Source organism: Strix uralensis, chromosome Z, assembly GCF_047716275.1.
Source record: "Strix uralensis isolate ZFMK-TIS-50842 chromosome Z, bStrUra1, whole genome shotgun sequence".
Lineage (NCBI taxonomy): Eukaryota > Metazoa > Chordata > Aves > Strigiformes > Strigidae > Strix > Strix uralensis.
The window spans coordinates 61,894,769-61,915,957 of NC_134012.1; the positions used below are offsets into that span (position 1 = coordinate 61,894,769).

Consider the following 21,189-nt stretch of genomic DNA (forward strand, 5'->3'; position numbering starts at 1 on the left):
TAGAAATTGTTTTCTAATAAGAGCTTGTGCCCCCTCGTGGCAAGTTGTTTAGAGAGGAGGAATAGGTGTGAGTACAGCATGAAACAAAAAGTGCAAATTTCTTCATACTTTCCAGCACAGAACTATAAATATTTAACCTTTGGGTTTGCTAGTAGTGCTAACTACCACCTCAGTTTAATGAAGAACACCATAAAAAACATCTGCTATTGAAAAGACTGTACAAACACTCAGTGTTTTACCATGGAATGAAAACCTTTTATCTCCTGTTTGAATACTTCCTGAACTTTTGTATAGCATTTGCCCATTCTGTGTTAAGGTGTTCTTGCTTTCCAGTTTTAAAATTTTTTCCTTCTCCCTAGAACAGAATGTTTCCTGCTGGAGTCATGATTTGTTTTTTGCAGCAAGCAGTTAACAGATCTGGAAATACCACTTTTAAGAATCAGATAAGTTTCCTTACTCATTTGCTTGGGTGCAGCATCCATATCAATGACCTTTTGCAGCAGACATCATTACTTTAATGACCTAGCGTCAAAATGGTGACCTTCTTGGTATTTTCAAAATAAGTAATGGAATATTTTGGGGGATTGGAGTGGATTGGAGGCTTTCAGTTAACTTACTGGACTAGCTAAAAATAAAGTGTGAGCTCTAGATTCTCACCAAGTCATGGAAACTCAGCAAGGCATAGCAACAGCTGTCATCATCTGTTGGCCTGAGAGTACGCTGCCCACCTATGAATTCAGCAGAAGGAAATGCCATATTGTAAGTCACCAAGACAGGACACTTTTAAATTAGAAGGCTAAAATTGACACAAATAGGATTTAGCAGTGTCTTCAGGAAATAGGTACTACACTCTTCTACACATATGAGAAGACCTCGTGCCCTAGTGTTTAAATCTTGGTAATCAAACTATGTAGACATTTGGAATGAAAAGCAGTACACAAAAAGCTTCCATTTGAAAAGGAAGGCTCTTCCAGATAGCAGTAACCAGACAATAACTTAATTTTAAAACATTTGATTCAGGAACTATTACTCCTGAGAGATACATATGTTCGACTCCGCGGACATTAGGGATTTATTTTGGAGGGTACACTCGAACTCGGACTTTCTCTCCCTCTCTGCTGACATGGTCACATGGTGGCAGCCTGTCCCCGCAGGAGCATGCCCTGCACACTGCAGCACAGTGAATATAATACGCGATCCTTTTAGAAAGTGCTGTGCAAAGGTTTGTTTCTCCAAGTCTTTCTTTCCCAAACTATGTTCTCATCAAAATTATCATCTGGGGACAGCAAGAACTGTCCCCAGATGATAATTATGGAAGCATAAATGTATTTCTGAGAGCAATGTGACCTGCATTGTGTGATGGCTGTATGATTGCCCTTTCACATAAATTACAGTACAAAAATAATCTGCTTGTGCACTATGTAATTTATAACTACCAACTGTGGCAAACATTCAATACAGCTTTTAAGCTTCCTAAGAACTGAGCACCTTTAGGTGCTCATTAAACCTTGGCTGCTATTTGCAGGATCTCGTACAAATGCCTGGAAAAAGGCCATACCTTCCATTCCTTATGTATGACACTGTGTGACCTGAGACCCAGCTCAAGGCAACATAGCAGAACTGTGGGATTCAATCCTTTTTAATGCAAGTAATTTTCTCTTGAGCTGCAGTTTTAGGATGTGCTATGGCTTAAGAAAGCAGTAACAAACTTGGGGGGGGAAAGGTTTTGATACTTTAAGGGCTTTAATGCATTAAGGAATGCAGTGGCCAGGTATGTGGGCTGTCTTATCCCCATTCTGACAAAATTCTTTAATTAAAATGAAGGGAAGCTGCTACAAGTAAACTTGAAATTGCTAATGTACAGGGATCTGTGAAGTAGGACATTTTAACGTTAGACATCTCTTCTATTTTACTAGCTTTTATTTTTCCTGTGTTTTACTGTAATGTATATAATTTCATTTATACTTTTTCCTAACTACCCTCTGCAGTCGTTACCCAGTTACCCACTTATAAGATGTTTTAAAAGCTTTAACTCCTTGCCTAGTAAACATAAGACAGACCTTGGACAGTCTGAAAAAACTCCCTGAGTACATCCCTAATAGCAGACACCTGAAGAAAACAAGTGCCTAAGAAGATGCCAGTATCAAGATAAGTGACTGGAAGCTGGAGGAACAAACAGGAGCTGAAGGACGGATGAAGTAACTCTCTGACCATATATGGACACTAGAGACCTAAAGTTCACTAACGGACAGTGTGCAAAAGGCTGTGGGGACCCCTTAGGAGGGGAGAAGACCCTCACTCTATTTTTACTATGCATGCTCAGACTATGTAAATGAATTCTAAGAACCCATTAGCATAAGACTGCCTTTTCTAAGAAATCTAATGCATATGTATGCTTTTTGTGTATATTAGTCAGAGTGTTTTGTTAGTAAGCGTGGCACTTGTGGTGGAGCGATCCCCAGTGCTGCCCAGCGCTGTGAATAAAGAATAACTGCTGAACAGTTATACTCAATTCTGACGGTTGACTGAAGATCTTTGTTTCAAAAAAAGAGTAGATTTAGATTTCTCATATGTTTCAGTTTGAAAAATAATAGTTGGTAATTAATAATTTCCTTAGTTTGCTGAACTGTTACCACTGAATATTTGCTAGGAACAAATTGCTCCACTACATCTTTAAAATGGTACTTTTGGCACAGTTCCCTAGGAAAAAAAAAAAATTTCCTCTACATCGTCTTTTTTTTTTTAAAAGTTGTACAATGAAATTAGAGCTTTACTTGCAGAATTTCATGCTTCACATGCGACTAATTAGCAGAAACGAGCTGAAGAAGGGAGCAGTTCAGCAAACATGCCTTCATGACATTCATGTAGTATTAAGAAAATTCTAGTGCACCTCCTAAGCTGACTCCCATGCAGCTCTCCCTTGTACTTCTTTAAATATGTGTGTAACAAAGCCAGCTGGATGCTCCTTGAGGATTTCCAGCCACCATGTCCAGAAACAGAAAGAAGTTTGCAGGTTTTGCTTGAATGCGTAGCTGCCACTGGAAATTTAAAATCCTCCTCTACACTGTTAGCTCCCCTCTTTTTTTTCTGCCAGTAATGTTTAGCTATGCAGATGAATCTAAATTTTTCACAGGTATTGGAGAAGAGTTTGAGGAGCAGTTATAGTGTGAATTTTGCTAACAAATTTTGATAATTCACAATGGGGAAAAAATATTTTCACATTTAAGAATTGAAAAAAAAACAGGTAAAGGCAAACCAGAGTGCTAAAACCCTAGGGTTTGCTAGCATCTATTTTACATAGAAAACACAGTGGCCTAGTTTCAGCTCTTAATTTTAATTGACCTGGACATTTGGTTCTGGGGTTTTTTTTTATTAGTATGTTACACAAATCCACACAAACTGTGCACTGAATCATAATGCAGTTTTTCAAATCTAAAAGTATGTTCTAATGTGCAATTAAATAATAAATTTGCTTTTGAATTGCTCAGCAGTGATCTGTTCCCCACAACCTGTATTGCTAACACATACGTAGTCTTTCAAACAGGCTCCGACATACGTGTTTGAATGGCAAGATAGAAATCAACAGTCCCTTCTCTGTACCATGATCCACACTTAATCCTAATCCTTTATAACATGCCAGACAGTACTGACCTAAAAGTTCTGATAAAACATAAATAAATCTAGCTTTGGCAAGCAAGAAGCTGTTGCAGTTTACTGCATTGATCTATAAATCCTCATTAACTACTACAGTGCAGTGCTTAATGAGAGAACTACTTAATCAAGATGCTTCCCAAGGAATCAATTTACACCTAATGATATTTGTGGCAAGGACAGCTCCTTAACTGGTATGGTTATTTAAATCTTATCTCTTGCTCCACTATCATTACCCTTATTCCCTCAAAAAACACCTTGCAAAATGTGCTGTTATAAGAAATCTAAAGCCTATTTTTCAAGCTCAACACTAGCAATAGCCTATTACAACACCTGCAATGACGATAATGAAAGCTGTTTCATAAAACCCTGTGGCAATTACAGCTGTGTACACTCTGCTCATAATGCAGGTTTTAAAAGGAGATTAATCATGCTCTGATCCTCAAACTAGACTGATAAATCATGATGATGTCACACAATGATTCACACTTCAGATGACTCATACAGCCAGGATAATTACCAGGTCTTCTGCAAGTCTCCTGTTCAGTGAGTGAGCACATTAGGGGAGTGAGGACTCCTGTTGTATGAATGAAAAAGGAGGTGTGGAGAAACAAGAAAATTCATACTGCAAATCAAGTAGTATTAGATGCCTACCCTGACTAATTTGCATATTTAATTTGAGACACAGGTTTCCTCTTAGCTGTGACCATGTTTTATTAAATACCCTGCAGTTTTATGATACAAGTAAAAATCCTCTTTAAATGTTTTAAGTTTGCCTTTGTACATGTATGTAAATTATTAGTCTTTAAAAAAAACCCTTATGATATAGCAAAATGTTTTTCCAGCTTCCATACAAAATAGCACTTTTTCTCTGCTGGTAGAAGACATTAAAATTTTTACTGTATTAAGTGGTTTGTGTAACTTTTACAAAGTTGTATACAAAAAACTTGAAAGTATGCAAAAATTCCAAAGTACACTGACAGCTAATGCTCTGCGAATACTTTATTACACAAATTACATTCAGCTTCTGAAAATAGTGTTCTAACAGTGATACCATCTAAAAATAAGACATCCCAGAAACACATGAAGTTAGGAGGAAGAAGAAGAATTAAATAGAGACTTTTTTCTTTCCTTCAATGCAATATAATGTTAGTGATTTTAAAAAAATAGAAGAAGATTTAGCAGCTTCATTTTCTTGTGGCACTGTATTTTCTCTGTACTGCAACAGGTTAAGGACATTGAAGAGGAAAGGCACAAAACAGAAATTGGCAACTGAATAGTTATGGGAAAAATATTTTGATGAAGCAGATAGTAAGACTTATTTACAAGATCCCCAAATCGAGATGAGAAAATACTACTGCTTTAAATCAGTGCTGCAATTAGAAGACTGTTTGCTTTAATAAGATGTTCACATAAAAAACAACGTCACTGATATGGAACTTCCATCCACTCCTCCACTTAAAAAACAGAACTAAAACCAAACAAAAATTAAAGGAACCAGTGTACAGCCCCACATAGACTAGTACAGTTTACAATTAAATACACAAAATCTTAAACGTGCTTAAGGAAAAAGGAATCTGACATTCTGGATTGAATCGTATAATGGAAAACTCAAAGGCTGGTTTCACGATGATGAAGATGCTGGTGGAGGTGCTGAACACTCTTCCTCTGAATCTGTGCCATCATCTTCATCTTTTTCTTGATCACTTCCTTCAGTGCTTAGTCGGTCAAACCCTTTTCGGCTATAGCCTTTGTGACTAGCAAAGAAGTTCCCAAGGTTAAGGCCACCACCGCCTTTCCCTGTGGAAAGGAAAGGCTTGTCATAAGGTTTGCTTCACTGTATGGGGGGAATAAAAATCTATCTACTCATTCAACAGTATAGTGGAGATTATTTTAAGTGTCCTTCCAGAAACTGTTTTTAAAGATCAGCACATGAGTCACAAAAGCGAAGTATAGAGATTATAAAAGAGGAAGGAAATTAAGCTCTGAAGTAGACGTTTCAAACTATTTTTTCAGCACTCACAGCTTCATTAAGCCTTTACACAGGCTATTTGTGTTTCCACCAGTTTGCCCTTAGTCTCAAAGTGCTTCACTTCATTCACCAGATCCACAAATAACTATTATTACAGCTAGTGCTCTCCCACTGGTAGTAACACATCCTCTTCAGCAGGCAGATAATGACGTATGAAAGGTGTCATAAAAGACATTTCCACAAAACACCTGAGGTTTGTCCCCAATCCTTCCTCTGAGAAAGTTCCATCAAATCTGTTTTTCAACTATAAGTGAATACAGAAAAAAACCTCCAGTTACTGAGTTCTTAGAAGTTCTCCACTGACTCAGACTCACCTCTAAGTCTGCCTAAAATTCTGCCTGAACTTGAATCAAGTTTGTGTTCTCCATCAGCTGAAAAATAAGGTAGATTTCGAAAATAAGATTAAAAAAATTATACGATTGAATAATTATCTGTATTTTCTCATACAAAGCACAGACATTCAACAAATTGATCAGCAGCTCTAAGAAGCCAAACTAATACTTTCCAGCTTCTTGATTGAGGTGAAATTATAATTCCTAACAAAAGTATCGTAGTATGGATGTTCAGTTTATGCCAATTCAGCCATTAAGAAGATTCACATATAAGTTATTTCTGAGAATTTAATTCCCTCAGCTGTTCACTTATGTTATTGTTAAGAGTTACAGGAAAGACAAGAACCTTGTCATTTAGAATATGCACAACTACATTCTAGCACACTGCAAAATACAGCTTGACATTTGAAATGGTATAGTTTCCACTCCAAGAAACTGGGTTTCTGGAAGACAGTGATCTGTGAATTTCTTCAGGTATTTTGGAGGAATTTTCTCAACTCCCTCACAAACTATATCCTCCTCCCTGGTAATTCTTTCCATCCTTCATCTGAAGAAAAATTTAATGGCATGACCAAAATGTCTTTTCTTACACACTACTCAGTTTCCATAAATTTGTGCAAGAAGTTTACTTTTACCAATGTAACTGTATCATTACACAGTAAATTAAAGCACTGCTTGAATCCAAATTGAATACAAACATGTTATTATAGATCATGTCCATTAACAGAGTACTGCAGTAGTCTAGAGTGTTAGCACATTTGATGTGCTAAACTTGTATGAACAGAGAGACAGGAAGCTGCAACTCTTCAAATAAAATACATCCAGTTCAGTTGCACAGCAATATTAGATTGCTGAATTACCTACTCTGTCGTAATATGTCCTAGTCAGTGGCTGAACTGTGTTGTCTATTTCTATGTACATTTTCTTCTCTTATGAGAATAAATTGATAAAACTATTTATATAATACAACATAACAAGTGTAATGATCAAAGTCCTACTATAGTCTACCAGTTTATCAAAAATAATGTTATTATATAATATCAAGTAAGAGCAAATTTATGTAGCATTGTAAGTACCGATTAAAGCTCTTACAGCAATGGATAGAGGTGCATTATGGAAATGTCTGACTCACAAAATGCAGCAGGTAGTAGTGAACGCTAATATATAATCTCTTGTAAATGTTATCTGATTGCATTTTGCTTATACCTTTATAATATCCATAAAGTCTTTTATTCTCAACAATTTAAAGATCCCAAACTGAAAATCAAACCAGAGTATTAAAATTTATGTATCTAGACAATAACATTAATATATTCTAGTTATTTCTGAGATACCAATTTTTGGCTTGACACCAATTAAAGTTTTAGATACATGTTCTGAATAGGTGGTGGTTTGAGAAGTGATATTAAAGACATAGGGGGATGCATTTGCTGTGTGCACACTGATTCTTAGTTTGTATGCAGTGTCACAGTAACTGTTGGGAAGGGTAAAGGGACAGTAAGTCTCTCCCTTTACACTCTCATCCCTCAGTGTTCCGTAATGTTCTGAACTGGAATAATAAAAGCCTGTTCTCTAGAGTTATTCATGGTTACCTCCATAGCCAGTTGTCTTCCTCCACCGAATAAATACTAAAATTGCCAGCAGGACAACAGCAGGGATAATTAGAAGAGTTGTAATAAGAACAAAGGAAACTCCAGTGCTGGCCTGTTGGACCAAATGTTGTTTTTCCTGCTTCTTTAGAGGGTCTGTTGATTCTGGGTTGTTTTTCAATCTGGCTTCTACAATTGTTTCTGATTCTTTGAAAAGAAGACAATTTCAGTATGTAATCCATATGCATCAAGCAACACAGAACAAGGCATTAAAGAACAAGCTAGAATACCTGAAGTGTTGAGTAACAAGGAAACAAAAGACAAACACTTATGGAGACATTTTTAGCTCTTGATGATGTGATCCCAAACATAAGGCAGAGAGAGTCTGAATGATATCACTCACTAGCAAAGATGCCCTCCCCTTTTCTTGAATGAGGATAGGAGAGGTGTCAGGGGGAGTTTTGTCCTAAAAAGTATCTATCATTTATAACAAAGGAAAATCCCCAAAAGATCTACTTTTGAAAATAGGTTGTGATGTAATATAAATTAAATATCTCCTTTTGATAACACCACTTCCACAAGAAATATATAAATTCAGTATATGCTACATTATCATAAACTAAAAGGAAAGCATTTGAATTTCTTTTTAATAAACTTGCGACAAAGGGTTAAATTTTCAGAATTGCCACAACCCCTGAAAGAACTTTGGCTCTGTAAATCTGGAGAACTTTTGAAAACTGCATCCAGTCATTCCTGACTAATTTGTTGCTTCTCTACCTACAAGAAGAAAAAACATTTCAATAAAATCCTCTATGCTGTTTTGTGTGTGTATAAAGGATTATATGCTTTGTACTAACTTTTAGTGACTAAAACCATCCAGCTGTATATTTTAAAGTCTGACTTAACTGCATGTCTTAAGAAGTAGCTGCACCAGAATCACACTCTGAATCAACTGTTTTGATTCTGTATCAAACTTAAAATGATGTTCTATTCTGAAAGAATAGCAGATGCTTGTTTAAACTTAACACTAATACAATGATAACACCGATACAATGATAACATGCCTTCTGCTCAAGTAGTAGTTATAGCCAAGAGCAATTTTCCTCCACCATCTTGCACAACTCTGGGCAAAGCTACAGTTCTCTACATATTTTCCCCCACTTCAGCATTGCAAGCAATAGTAACAGTCTGTCACCAGGAAGCTGTGAAAGTGCAGGCCACTCCTGTCCATTCATTAAGCAGAGGATGACAGAAAGTCCATTGGCTATCTGTTTTTCAAGTGGAGTTGAAAGACGTTCATTTCATTCTACATACCCTAAACAGTTTTAGAGATTGTTACTTAAAAGTGTTTCTTATCCTGGTGATACTATTGTATTTTTCTCTGTAACATTAGAAGTGTCAGCTAGCATGCTATCTTCTTAAAGAAAGACAAAATGCATTAATATATCCCTAGATTTGTTGTACTGTGGATGCTGTAATGTTCACACTTTGGAGTGCTTCAGGAGGGCTGATGTACCAACAGAGATACAACAGAAGGATAACAGTTTTGTCAATAAGGATTTCATTGTTTTATAATGTCAGCCTCCTTTATTCTACTTTATTCTATATGCTCGCAATTGGCAGTTGGGATCTTTTGGTGTTTTCCTCCGTCTGCATATACATGGCTAAAGCAAACCACACAAGCTCTGGATTCAATCAAATTAAAACAGTTAAGAATGTTTGAACATTTTATAAAGGCCTCTCCATAGCCTGGTACTGTTTTTCTGAAAGGGAAATTAACTTTTCCTTTTCAACATAAAAGACCTACGTAACAGAATACAAATGGTTAAAATTACTTTTAATGTTCCTGAATTGGTATTTTACCACTTTCAATCTCCTCTACATGTATTTCTTTATCTCCTTATATTAAGTTTCTACATTATTTTATTTTCTTTTTTCATTTTCATGCAGATAAATTGAAAAAAAAAAAGCAGCAAATCTAGGGAAATAAATCTAAATAGAAAAAATGGGGTTTTTTTGCCATATGGTGTGACAGGCAAGGCTATGTACTGAAAGACTATGTAGAAAGATAAACCAATTGCCATTTCAAGTAACACTTTTTTGGTGGTTTAGGGTAGTGGAGCAGGGGGTAGTGTGATGGGGAGTAACTATCACAGTTACATTTCAGAGCTATTTCTGCATCTAAGGAAGCTGACGCAGATACCAATCTGGACTGTACCAGATGGTGGTACAGAATTAATCCAGTAGTTAAATTTTTACCTTAGTGTCTGTAAAACACTTGCCATCACTGAAAATCAAGTGTTTAGACTGGCTGTAAGATAGCATCTACTAGGTAACACTGTTACAAGCTGCTTTCTAGTGCTTCCTATGCCAGCTCATTTTATCTGTATGAAATGATAGTGAAAATGAAACAGACAAACTAGTTAGCATTTTTCCCTCCAACTTGGCAGAAGCAGTCCTAGTCTATGTGAAAATACTGGTTCTTCATTTCCATTACGAATTCGACTAACCTTTTATTTCCTGTACCTCAATACCAGCCTTTTTAACTGACCGATGTTCCATTTCTGTAAAACAAAATTATTCTTCAGGACAACTGACATTTCAGAAAGACACTTAGTGACATTTTCCTGCTAGCTTTCTCAAATGTACAGTACAATCCTACAGTAAACAATCCCATCAGCATCTGAACTTCACCAAGTAGAGTCAATACCTCACAAGGCCATGGAAAAAACAGTGAGCTTGATTCATGGAAGGTGTTTGCAATAATTAACTCTTATGCCACAGCAAGATTTTATGGGCACAGGTAAAGGTTCAGGAACTCCCACAAAAATAAAACTGTTCATTACAATAAAAAACATGATGGATTAAAGGCTGGCTGAATCAGGGCTCCTTAGCTACTGCAGTTTTATACTGCAGCAAAAGCTAAAAAAGAAAATTATATACAAGGACTTTCCTCATCTAACCTGTAAGTGATGAATAATTGCATTCTTTTTTTTGTTCTCATGTTTCTCTGAATAAAAGCCTACAAGTGTTCTTGTTCAGGTTTTTTTTGCTGGTTGACTAACACCCTGAAGCCTGAGGCTTTCTTTCTCTGTCATACATTTTTTTATCCAGTACAACGTAACAGTGGATTATGTTTTTATTCCTGTAAAATATCTAATATCTCTCAGAATCCTACTAAATTGATGTCTGACTAATCAGGTCCCTCTCCTTGAAGTGATGTTGCTTGTCTTACGGGTTACTAGATTAAAACTGTGAAGTGTTCCACTTTATGAAAATAGGACTTCAAATTACACTAGATTCATTTTCTAAGAGATAAATAGTCCTAAAGAAATGACTATAAATTTTAAGCTGACTTGTGTTTTTACTTCAACCCCTGGGAATTTCCTGTATGAAAACCTATCAAAGGAAGCAGTTGACTTCTCAGCTAATGATACATTAAAATTACTAAAATGCTAGAGAGTCATGCTTTTGTTCAAGCAGGTACTGACATGACAAGGGATGGATCAACCACAAGACAAATGCATTTTGATTCCTCCTGCAACAAACAAACTCATGCACTCAGGACTCTTCTTTGGCAAGAGCATTCAGCAGTGCTGAAAAATGGTCTTTTAATGAAAACTGAGCAGTAGCACACAACTTCTGCAGGCAGAGCTTGTAGCATACTTGTCATTAAGACACGAGGTTCTTGGCCAGTGGTAATCAGATAAGTGGTACTGATCTGAACATACAAAATGTGAAGTTGTGACATTAAGAACAAAAAGAACATACTTTCTGTGGATGCAAACTTCCACACTGCTCTGGCTTGAACATCTCCAATGAATACTGTTTTATCTTCTGAAGCAACAATATCATGTGGCATCTCAAAGCTCTGTGAAGATAAGCAGTCACAGATTACTCTTAAGTGTCTACACATTAATGAGGCCTCCTTAACACTGAACTTGAGACTGGTCATATTCAGTCCTTAGGCTGGAAAACACAGCAAGTGCTGGTGTGAAGAGAGAAGAATTCCATTTTTAGTGTATGTTTGCCTTCTCCAGTGATAACATGGCGATAATTTGATGTATTGATGCTAAACAATTTTTATATTTATAATATTGTTGAGGTTTGAACTCAGCCGGCAGCCAGACGGCACATGGCCAGCCGTTCACTTTCCCCCCTCCCCGGTGAAATAGGGGAGATGCAAAAAGAAGAAAATTTGTAGGTTGGATAAAAACAAAGAATTTACTAAATATAACAAGAGAACAACAGTAACAATAGTGAGTCCAAAAGAAACGGGTAAAATGCAGCAGTGGCTTACCGAGCACGGCGACCGCCTCCCACAGCAACGTGTGACTGGGTACCTGAAAACTGCGCCCACCTGTATACCCTGGGCATGACATCACATGATATGGAATATTCCAATGACTGATCGGGACCTGGCCCTCTAGCTGTGCTCCCTCTCAACTCAGGGAAAGTTAACTCCATCCTGGCCAAAACCAGGACAGTCTCCACCCCTTATTCCATACCATTGACATTATGCTCAGGTTCCAAATACATCCCAAGGAATCACCACCCCTTTTTTCCCTAGGTCTCACAGATATCATTCCCTTAGTCTATGGACCATGCTTCCACAATATTTGCTGAGTTCATTTAGGCCATAACTTTGGGGTCCATCTGTCATGGCAGTCTCTAAGGCTGGAGGAATGAGGTGGAGTTGGCTCAGTCGGTGGAGCAGGAGGCTTTGGATGTGGCAGGAGGATGTTGCGGGGCACCAATTGCAATAACAGGGTTATTTGACAGTTCGGTTCATTGGCTATTCTCACCTAAAATCAAATCTCCCTGAGGCACACATCGGACTTCTCCGTCCTTCTGCATTACCCACCAAGTGCACCCAGGTCCTTGGGCAAAAGTAATCCCATGCATGGGTTTACCTTTACTCAATGCAGGAGTAACCCAGACAGTCTTCCCCAACATATTCCTAATGTGCTTTATCCCTATCCATGGTATGTAGGAGGTTTGATTGAGCAGGGCCAGCTTGCTTGGCAGATCCTCTCGTATTGACTAACTGGGTTGCTTCTGCTAAATGCACGTCTCAATGTTTGAAAGTTCCACCCCCCATTGCTCTCAGTGTAGTTTTCAGCAATCCATTGTATCGCTTCATTTTCCCAGAGGCTGGTGCATGTTAGGGAATGTGATATATCCACTCAATGCCATGTTCTTTGGCCCAGGCATCTATGAGGTTGTTTCGGAAATGTGTCCCATTATCTGACTCAATTCTTTCTGGCGTGCCATGCTGCCATAAGACTTTCTCCTCAAGGCCTAAAATGGTGTTTCAGGCAGAGGCATGGGACACGGCATGAGTTTCCGACTAATCAGTGTCTGCTTCCACCATTGTAAGCACATAGTGTTTGCCATGCCAAGTTTGAGGGAACGTAATATAATCAATCTGCCGAGCCCCCCCGTATTTATATTTTGACCATTGTCCTCCAAATGGGCTTTAACTGTTTGGCTTGCTTGATCGTAGCACATGTCTCACATCCATGGATTACCTCTGCAATAACATCCATGGTTAAGTCCACCCCTCGATCACAAGCCCATCTATATGTTGCATCTCTTCCCTGATGGCCTGAGGAGTCATGGGCCCAGTGAGCCATAAATTGTTCACCCTTATGTTGCCAGTCCAGATCTACTTGAGACACCTTAATCTTGGCAGCCTGATCCACCTGTTGGCTGTTCTGACGTTCTTCAGTGGCCCGGCTCTTGGGTACATGAGCGTCTACATGGTGTACTTTCACAACCAGATTCTCTCCCCAAGCAGCAATATCTTGCCATAGTTCAGGAGCCCTCAGGTTTGCCTCTGCGCTGCCAGTTGCTCCATTGCCACTGCTGTAACCACCCCCACAGCGCATTTGCCACCATCCATGAGTCAGTATAGAGGTAGAGCACTGGCCACTTTTCTCGCTCAGCGATATCCAAGGCCAGCTGGATGGCTTTCACCTCTGAGAATTGACTCGATTCACCTTCTCCTTCAGCAGCTTCAGCAACCCTTTGTGTGGGGCTCCACACAGCTGCTTTACACTTTTGATGTTTCTCCACAACACGACAAGACCTGTAAACAGGGCATATCCCTTCTCATTATCCGGTAGCTCAGTATATGGTGGGGCCTCTTCAGCACGTGCTACCTCTTCCTCTGGCATCATTCCAAAATCTTTGCTTTCTGGCCAATTTGTGATCACTTCCAATATTTCTGGACGGCTGGGGCTCCCTATCTGAGCCCGTTGTGTGATTAACGCGACCCATTTACTCCATGTGACATCAGTTGCATGGTGTGTAGAGGGGACACTCCCTTTGAACATTCGGCCCAGCACTGGCAGTCGGGGAGCCAGGAGGAGCTGTGCTTCAGTCCCAATCACCTCTGAAGCAACTCGGACCCCTTCTTATGCTGCCAGTATCTCCTTTCCGATTGGAGTATAGTGGTCTTCTGATCCTCTGTATCCCCGACTCCAAAACCCCAGGGGTCGACCCCGAGTCTCCCCAGGAGCTCTCTGCCGGAGACTCCAGGTAGGGCCATTCTTCCCGGCTGCAGTGTAGAGCACATTTTTAACATCTTGCCCTGTCCGAACTGGTCTGAGGGCTACTGCATGAACGATTTCTTGTTTAATTTGTTCAAAAGCTTGTTGTTGTTCTGGGCCCCATGTAAAATCATTCTTTTTCTGGGTCACCTAACAGAGAGGGCTTACAATCTGACTGTAGTTTGGAATGTGCAGTCTCCAGAAACCCACAACACCCAAGAAAGCTTGCGTTTCCTTTCTGTTAGTCAGTGGGGACATAGCTGTTATTTTATTAATCACCTCCATTGGAATCTGACGACGTCCATCTTGCCATTTTACTCCTAAAACTGAATCTCTTCTGCAGGTCCCTTGACCTTACCATGCCTTATGGCAAAACCGGCTCTCAGAAGGATTTGGATTTTCTCCCCTTTCTCAAAAACTTCTTCTGCAGTATTACCCCACAAAATGATGTCATCAATGTACCATAAGTGTTCTGGGGCTTCACACCGTTCCAGTGGAGTGTGGATCAGTCCATGTCAAATGGTGGGGCTGTGTTTCCACCCCTGGGGCAGTCGATTCCAGGTGTATTGGACACCCCTCCAGGTAAAAGCAAACTGTGGCCTGCATTCTGCTGCCAGAGAGAAGGATGGAGAAAAATGCGTTGGCAATATCAATCGTGGCATACCACTTGGCTGCCTTTGACTCTAGTTCATACTGAAGTTCTAACATGTCTGGCACAGCAGCACTCAGCGGTGGCGTGACTTCATTCAGGCCACGATAGTCCACTGTCAGTCTCCACTCTCCATTAGACTTTCACACTGACCATACGGGGCTGTTAAAGGGGGAGCTTTGCTGATGACTCCTTGGCTCTCTAGCTGATGAATCAGTTTATGGATAGGGATTACAGAGCCTCGATTGCTGTGGTATTGCTGTCGGTGCACAGTTGTGGTGGCAGCTGGCACCCGTTGTTCTTCGACCCTCAGCAACCCCACAACAGAAGGATCCTCTGAGAGACCAGGTAACACAGACAGCTGTTTAATTCCTTCTGTTTCCAAGGCAGCCATACCAAAAGCCCACCGATACCCTTTTGGGTCCTTAAAATACCCTCTTCTGAGATAATCTATACCAAGAATACATGGAGCGTCTGGGCCAGTCACAATGGGGTGTTTTTGCACTCTTTTCCACTCTATTGGAGGCTCACCTTGGTCTCCAATACAGTCAACTGTTGAGACTCTCCTGTCACTCCTGAAATACAAATGGGTTCTGCCCCTTTAAAATTTGATGGCATTAGGGTGCCTTGAGCACCAGTGTCCACTAGAGCCTTATACTGCTGGGGGTCAGATGTGCCAGGCCATCGAATCCACACAGTCCAGTAAACTTGGTTGTCCCTGTCCTCTGCCTGGCTGGAGTCTGGGCCCCTCTAATGTTGATCATAATACCCGTTAACGACAACTGGGTTAGTGTGGTGTGCACAGGTTTCAGCCTCATCTTGATCACTCACTTCTTGTGAATACAAGTCAGAAGTTCTTCTCATAGGATTGTGAGCAAAGTCGACGTTTCTGCTCTGTTTGGGCACTTGATTACTGCAAACCAGAGCAGCATTTCTCCTAAAAGAACCACGTTGTGTACTTGTTCTTCCTGCCAGCTCGCATACCCGCTCTTCTAGGAGGTAGGTAGGTTTTCCATCCCATTTCTTCATGTCTTCTCCATAGTCACACAGGCAATGCCACAGCTTCCCCCGTGGTGTGTACCGGTTCTCTCGAGTAGAGAAACGTCTGCTCCTGATAGCCGAGATTCTGGTCCGTGTAGGTGGGGGAGTAGGAAATGTCCTCTTCAAATTGCTGGAAACCTTGAGGTAGTTTCTCCACAGCTGCGAGGAGGGGGAAAGAGAGACTTCCTTCATATTGTCATAGTCAGTGAGCCAGTTCATCCACTGTTGGTCACTCTTCATTTCTCCAGTCCATTACTGCTAATTCATTGGCATATGATGAGGGTGTGCTCCGTACAAACTTCCTCCACATGGGCCCGGTGCATTGGACCTCATCTGGATCTGTGGGTAGCTGTGCATTATCTGGGTCATAGTAAACTCTCTCCCGCACAGCTAGGTCCCTCAAGTATTGAATGCCTCTCTCCATAGTGGTCCACTTACTTGGATGACATACAACATCTTCCTTGAAGGGATACCTCTCTCTCACACCTGACAGAAATCACCTCCAGAGGCTAAGATTTTTGTGTTTCCTTTCCAATGGCTTTGTCAATGCCCCCTTCCCTAGACAGGGATCCCAGCTGCCTGGCCTTCCTGCTCTCTATTTCCATGCCACTGGCCTCACTATCTCAGCACCGGAGCAGCCAGGTAACGAGTTGCTCACCTGGATGGTGGCTGAAATCTTTTCTTACATCTTGCATCTTGCTCAGGCATAAGGATTGGGTGACTATCACTGTCTCTGACTCCTCCTCCTGTTCTCGTGATGGGCCTGGTTCATCATCACTTGTACACTGTGAGGGGATTTTCTTGTGTATTTCTTCTTCTGTATGGGAGCAACTGACACCGTCATGGGTTGGTTCTCTGGTTCAGCTGCAGCGCCTGTCCTCGGGCTTGTAGTGGCTGCAGTTTCTGTTGCTTTGTTACCAGGTGCAGAGCCCTTCTCTTCCTCTTGAGGGTGCTGAACAATGTTTAATAGCACTCAGTAAGGTGGGCTATGCCCCAGCATGTTGCAGTGAGCTGTGCCTCTCTAGAATTACCCGGGTGACAACATACTTTTTCCAAATATTCCACTAGTTCTTCAGGATTCTGCACCTGTGCAGGAGTGAAGTTCCAACACAGTGGAGGTGCCCACTGTTCTAGGTACTTGCCCATTCTACTCCACACCCCCAGTCACTCATAATTCCCCAGCCTTGGGGTAGGTTTCCAAGTGATAATCTTAGATAGTTGCTTAACCATAAACAAAACCAGAATCATATTCAGGAACACACTAGCTCCTAGCAGCATGGCAACCATGTTTGTGTCAACATTCCAAAGATATCTGAACTCCCCAAATTTCTCAAACACAACTGTAAATAGCCCCAGGGCCGATGACTGCAGCTATCATAGATGAGCATCACATAGTACAACAGAAATAAAATTTTAACCCAACTCTCACGGAAGGTGAGCAACAGCATGGGAAACATGTATTGCAAATGAGGTGATAAGATCTTAAGGAGTCAAGCATTCAACATCTTACCCGTTTTGTTGTTATCTCAAAAAACCTCAGTGCCCCATGTTGGGTGCCAGAAACTGTGGAGGTTTGAACTCAGCCGGCAGCCAGACGCCATGTGGCCGGCCGTTCACCTCCCCCTCCCCTCTCTGGTGAAATAGGGGAGGGACAAAAAGAAGAGAATTCGTAGGTTGAAGAAAAAGAAAGAATTTACTAAATATAACAAGAGAACAGCAGTAACAATAGTGAGTCCAGAAAGAAACGGGTAAAATGCGACAGTGGCTTACCGAACGCGGTGACCGCCCCCCACTGCAACACGTGACCGGACACTGGAAAAGGGCGCGTGCCAGAGAGAGCCTGCGCCCACCTGTATACCCTGGGCATGACATCACATGGAATGAAATACTCCAATGATTGATTGGGATCCAGACCTCTAGCTGTACTCCCTCTCAACCCAGGGAAAGTTAACTCTATCCTGGCCGAAACCAGGAGAAATATTTATATTCATATTCTTGCATTCAAATTTATCCTGTGAAATATATATTTAAAAAATCATGGAACTTTGTATAAAGCCCACATATTTAGTTCTTGTCAGAGTTTGTATGAAACACAGCTATTTGCAATACTCAGAAAAAATTAACTCTAATATAAGTTAAAATTGGACTGCAAATAACAGACTCTAAGTGTTAACCAGAAATGGGAATCTAAACGTTAATTTTTTAGTCTAAGACAATCTATGGAAACTTTTTTTTAAAAATGAACATAATTTTTATGTACAATACTGTATGAACGACATTTAGCCTTAAGATCTATGCTTATCTTCTGTAAAGAAGGGATGTAACCATACAGTTGAATATTATTTCTGCTTAGGAATATACTCTATTTTTTCACAAATTACTAGCATCTACATATATGTATATTTCAAGGCATTCATTCTTCTCTTAAATTAGCTTTTAAGAACTGTCTGACAGCAATAAAATAGGCTTATCCTGACTGAAGGTATTATCTGTAGGAATCATCTTGAGGGTAGTATAATTTTCAAATGTGTACCACATGTAGAAGCTAAGACCCCAAATTCTAATGTCTTTATTAAGTTAATACTATAAAGAATTCCAGTTGAATACCTTACATTATAAAACATCTTATTTTCTGTAGTAGCCTGATGAAAGTTGGACAAGTAGGATGTTACCAACATTTTAATATCTATAATTATATGCACCAGGCACTCTGCACAATACACTACCTTTCTAAGTGGAATGAAAGTATCAATTATTTCTCCAGTAGAGAAGTTCATCACAAATCCTTGAACGGGTTCTGCTTCTCCAGGATAAGGCATTCCATTAACTGCAAAGAGGAGACCACCTGCAACAACATTAGATTTGCTTTAACAACCCACACATAGCAAACTACAGTGAAGATGAATTATAATCATATAGATGAAAAAAAGGCTGTCTGAGAGAAAGAGAGATAGACAGAAAGGTAACTCAGCAGGAAACTAAATCACAAGAGGAAAGTTAAGTAAGCCATTACAGGTGAAAATTTGGCATTTAAGAGATGCACACTTTGTCCTTTGAAGAACATGCAAGGCAATATTTTACAGATTGGTTAAATGCAAAAAGAATGTGAAAGCATTAAAAAAAAAAAAATCTGAAGAATGCTTTGCTAAGTATGCTTGATCTGACAAGGGAAAGTTCTTCAAATATACAAAAAGCAGAAAGTCAGCTAGGGAATCATTGGGACCACAAGAGGAAAAGCTGTGAAAGGGGAAGTCAGGGATGAGTGGCCTGTGGCAGAGCAGCTCAGTTTTTGTCAGTTTTTTCTGTTGAATATGTTGGGGAGATTCTGGCACTAACATTTTTTTTTGTAGCAAAGAGGTCAGAGGAGCCAGCTCAACTGGAAGAAGATACACAAAAGGTGTTAGCTAAGTCAGAGGTTAATAATTCACCAGGTTTAGATAGCATTCACTCAAGTTCAGAAGGAAGTCAAACGTGAAATTACGGACCTCATGCCAAGCTGAATAACCTAGCACTGCAAACAGCCACTCTTCCAGAAGACTAGGTGACTGCCAAAGTAATGCCCATCCATAAGAAGGGCTCAAAAGGGTTCCTGTGAACTACATGTAAACAATTCTGGCATCCATCCCCGGTAAGATAGTAGAATCCGTAATGAAGAATAAGGCATGGGTGAGTGTGGCCTGTTGGAAACAAGTTGGTATGGCTTCTCTAAGGGGAAATTATGCCTCACCTCTGAATGGGGAGAAAAAGCACATAGGTAAAGGAGATTCTATAGACATACTTGGATTTTCAGAAAACCTTTGACGAGGTTGTGCATCAGAGGTTATTAAAGAATGTGAGTTGTCACAGGTCTGAATGAAAGATCCATTAATGAATAGGAAGCAAAGAGCAGAGCTTAAGGGCAGAGTTTATAATTTTTCAGGACAGAGAAGTCTGAGCAGTGTGATCCTGCAGGGATCAGAACCAGTAACAATTCCATTCAATAGTCTTCATCAGTGACCTGAAAAATGGGGTGATCAATGGCATCTCCCAGTTTGAGGAAGATACTGAGTTCTGCAGAGTAGTCAAAAGCTTGATGATATTGGAAAAAGTCTGGAAAGACTTTTTAAAAGATGAGTTGTCAAACTGATGGCAGAAGAGCTTCAGCAAATACTAATGGCGAGTGATGTTTCTGCAAAAAAATAATCTAGATCATGCCTACATGATGAGTGATAAAACATGATTTGGCTTGGAACTGACACTTACAACTCAAGAAAGACATCTCCAAGCCAACACTGAAAGGTCTCTGAAATCTTTAGTTCCATGTACAGTGACAGCCAAAATTTCAACTGAATGTTGGGCATCATCAAGAAAAGAATTAGCAATGGAGGGAACAGTTCTGCCCCTATGCAAAAACTTAGCAAGCCCACATCTTGGGTACTGAGTACTGGTTTACTCTCTGCATCTCAAGAAGGTCCTAATGAAATTAAAGATGCTAGAAGAGAAAGGCAACTACAGTAGGCAAGGGGCTGAAGCAATTAAATGGCTTATTGGGAGACACTAAGGTGGCTTGGGATTCTTAAGTTTGGAGAGGAGAAGACTAAGAGGCAGCAGGTATGGGGAGTGTGGAACTGTTATCCACCAACTCCCAAAATACTGGGACTGAGAAGCACTCAATGAAACTGGGTCACTTTTTTGAATTAAAAAAATAAAGTAGGTATTGACCTTCTGAAGCCTGTAGCTGCAGGAAGTCAAGGAGGCAGACAGTACAAGCCAGTTCAAAATGGGATAAGGAAAACTCATGGGCAATAAATCTACAGAAAGATACTTCAAAGAAGAGGTAAGGAGCTACCTCCTAACACCCTTAAATAAAGTGCTTGTGAATGCATGAGGAGTAGGAGAAGAATGGACCACAGAATGCATCCAGGCTTACATATTCTCCTTAGAATGCCTCTGTTGCTGATATTGTCAGAGACAGAGCTATAGCTGTCAATTATCTCATCCAGTAAAGCATTTATTGTCAGATGCAAGAGAAAGAACCTTGCTATTAAATTTGATATCAACTACAGAGTCAGGAGCCTGACATGACAAAATTCCTTGTCCAGTTCTTGACATTTACATTACCTTCAGGATCAGTATTAAAAATATATAACCCAAAAACTTAATACAGTTATTGTTAACCAGATTGTGATATTAAAACCCACAATTTTTTCAATTTTTTTCTTTCAGATTTTTTGTTTGATGAAACCAAAAACTTTTCTTGATCATTGGAAACCACTTTATTTTGCTCTCTTCAATGGAGCTTGAAATGAATATTTTAAAATGTTATTATTAACTAATTATTGACTGTGCAGTCACTAGGAAG

General features: G+C 39.9%; 1 protein-coding gene across 7 annotated transcripts in view; it reads right to left on the minus strand.

Moving 5' to 3' along the window:
- Nucleotides 1-4,635: 4,635 nt before the first annotated feature.
- PAM (peptidylglycine alpha-amidating monooxygenase) overlaps nt 4,636-21,189 on the minus strand; it is a 147,444-nt gene continuing 130,890 nt past the window's right edge. For 5 of the 7 annotated variants that reach the window (XM_074855930.1, XM_074855927.1, XM_074855924.1 and 2 more), the window contains 6 exons: nt 18,575-18,693; nt 11,376-11,475; nt 10,115-10,168; nt 7,608-7,811; nt 5,998-6,054; nt 4,636-5,451 (listed from right to left, as the gene is read on the minus strand). In XM_074855930.1, the coding sequence (XP_074712031.1) occupies nt 5,276-5,451; nt 5,998-6,054; nt 7,608-7,811; nt 10,115-10,168; nt 11,376-11,475; nt 18,575-18,693 (710 nt within the window). In that variant the 3' untranslated portion in view covers nt 4,636-5,275. The remainder of the gene's footprint in view (nt 5,452-5,997; nt 6,055-7,607; nt 7,812-10,114; nt 10,169-11,375; nt 11,476-18,574; nt 18,694-21,189) is intronic. The other 2 variants (XM_074855928.1, XM_074855929.1) reach the window with 2 other exon arrangements.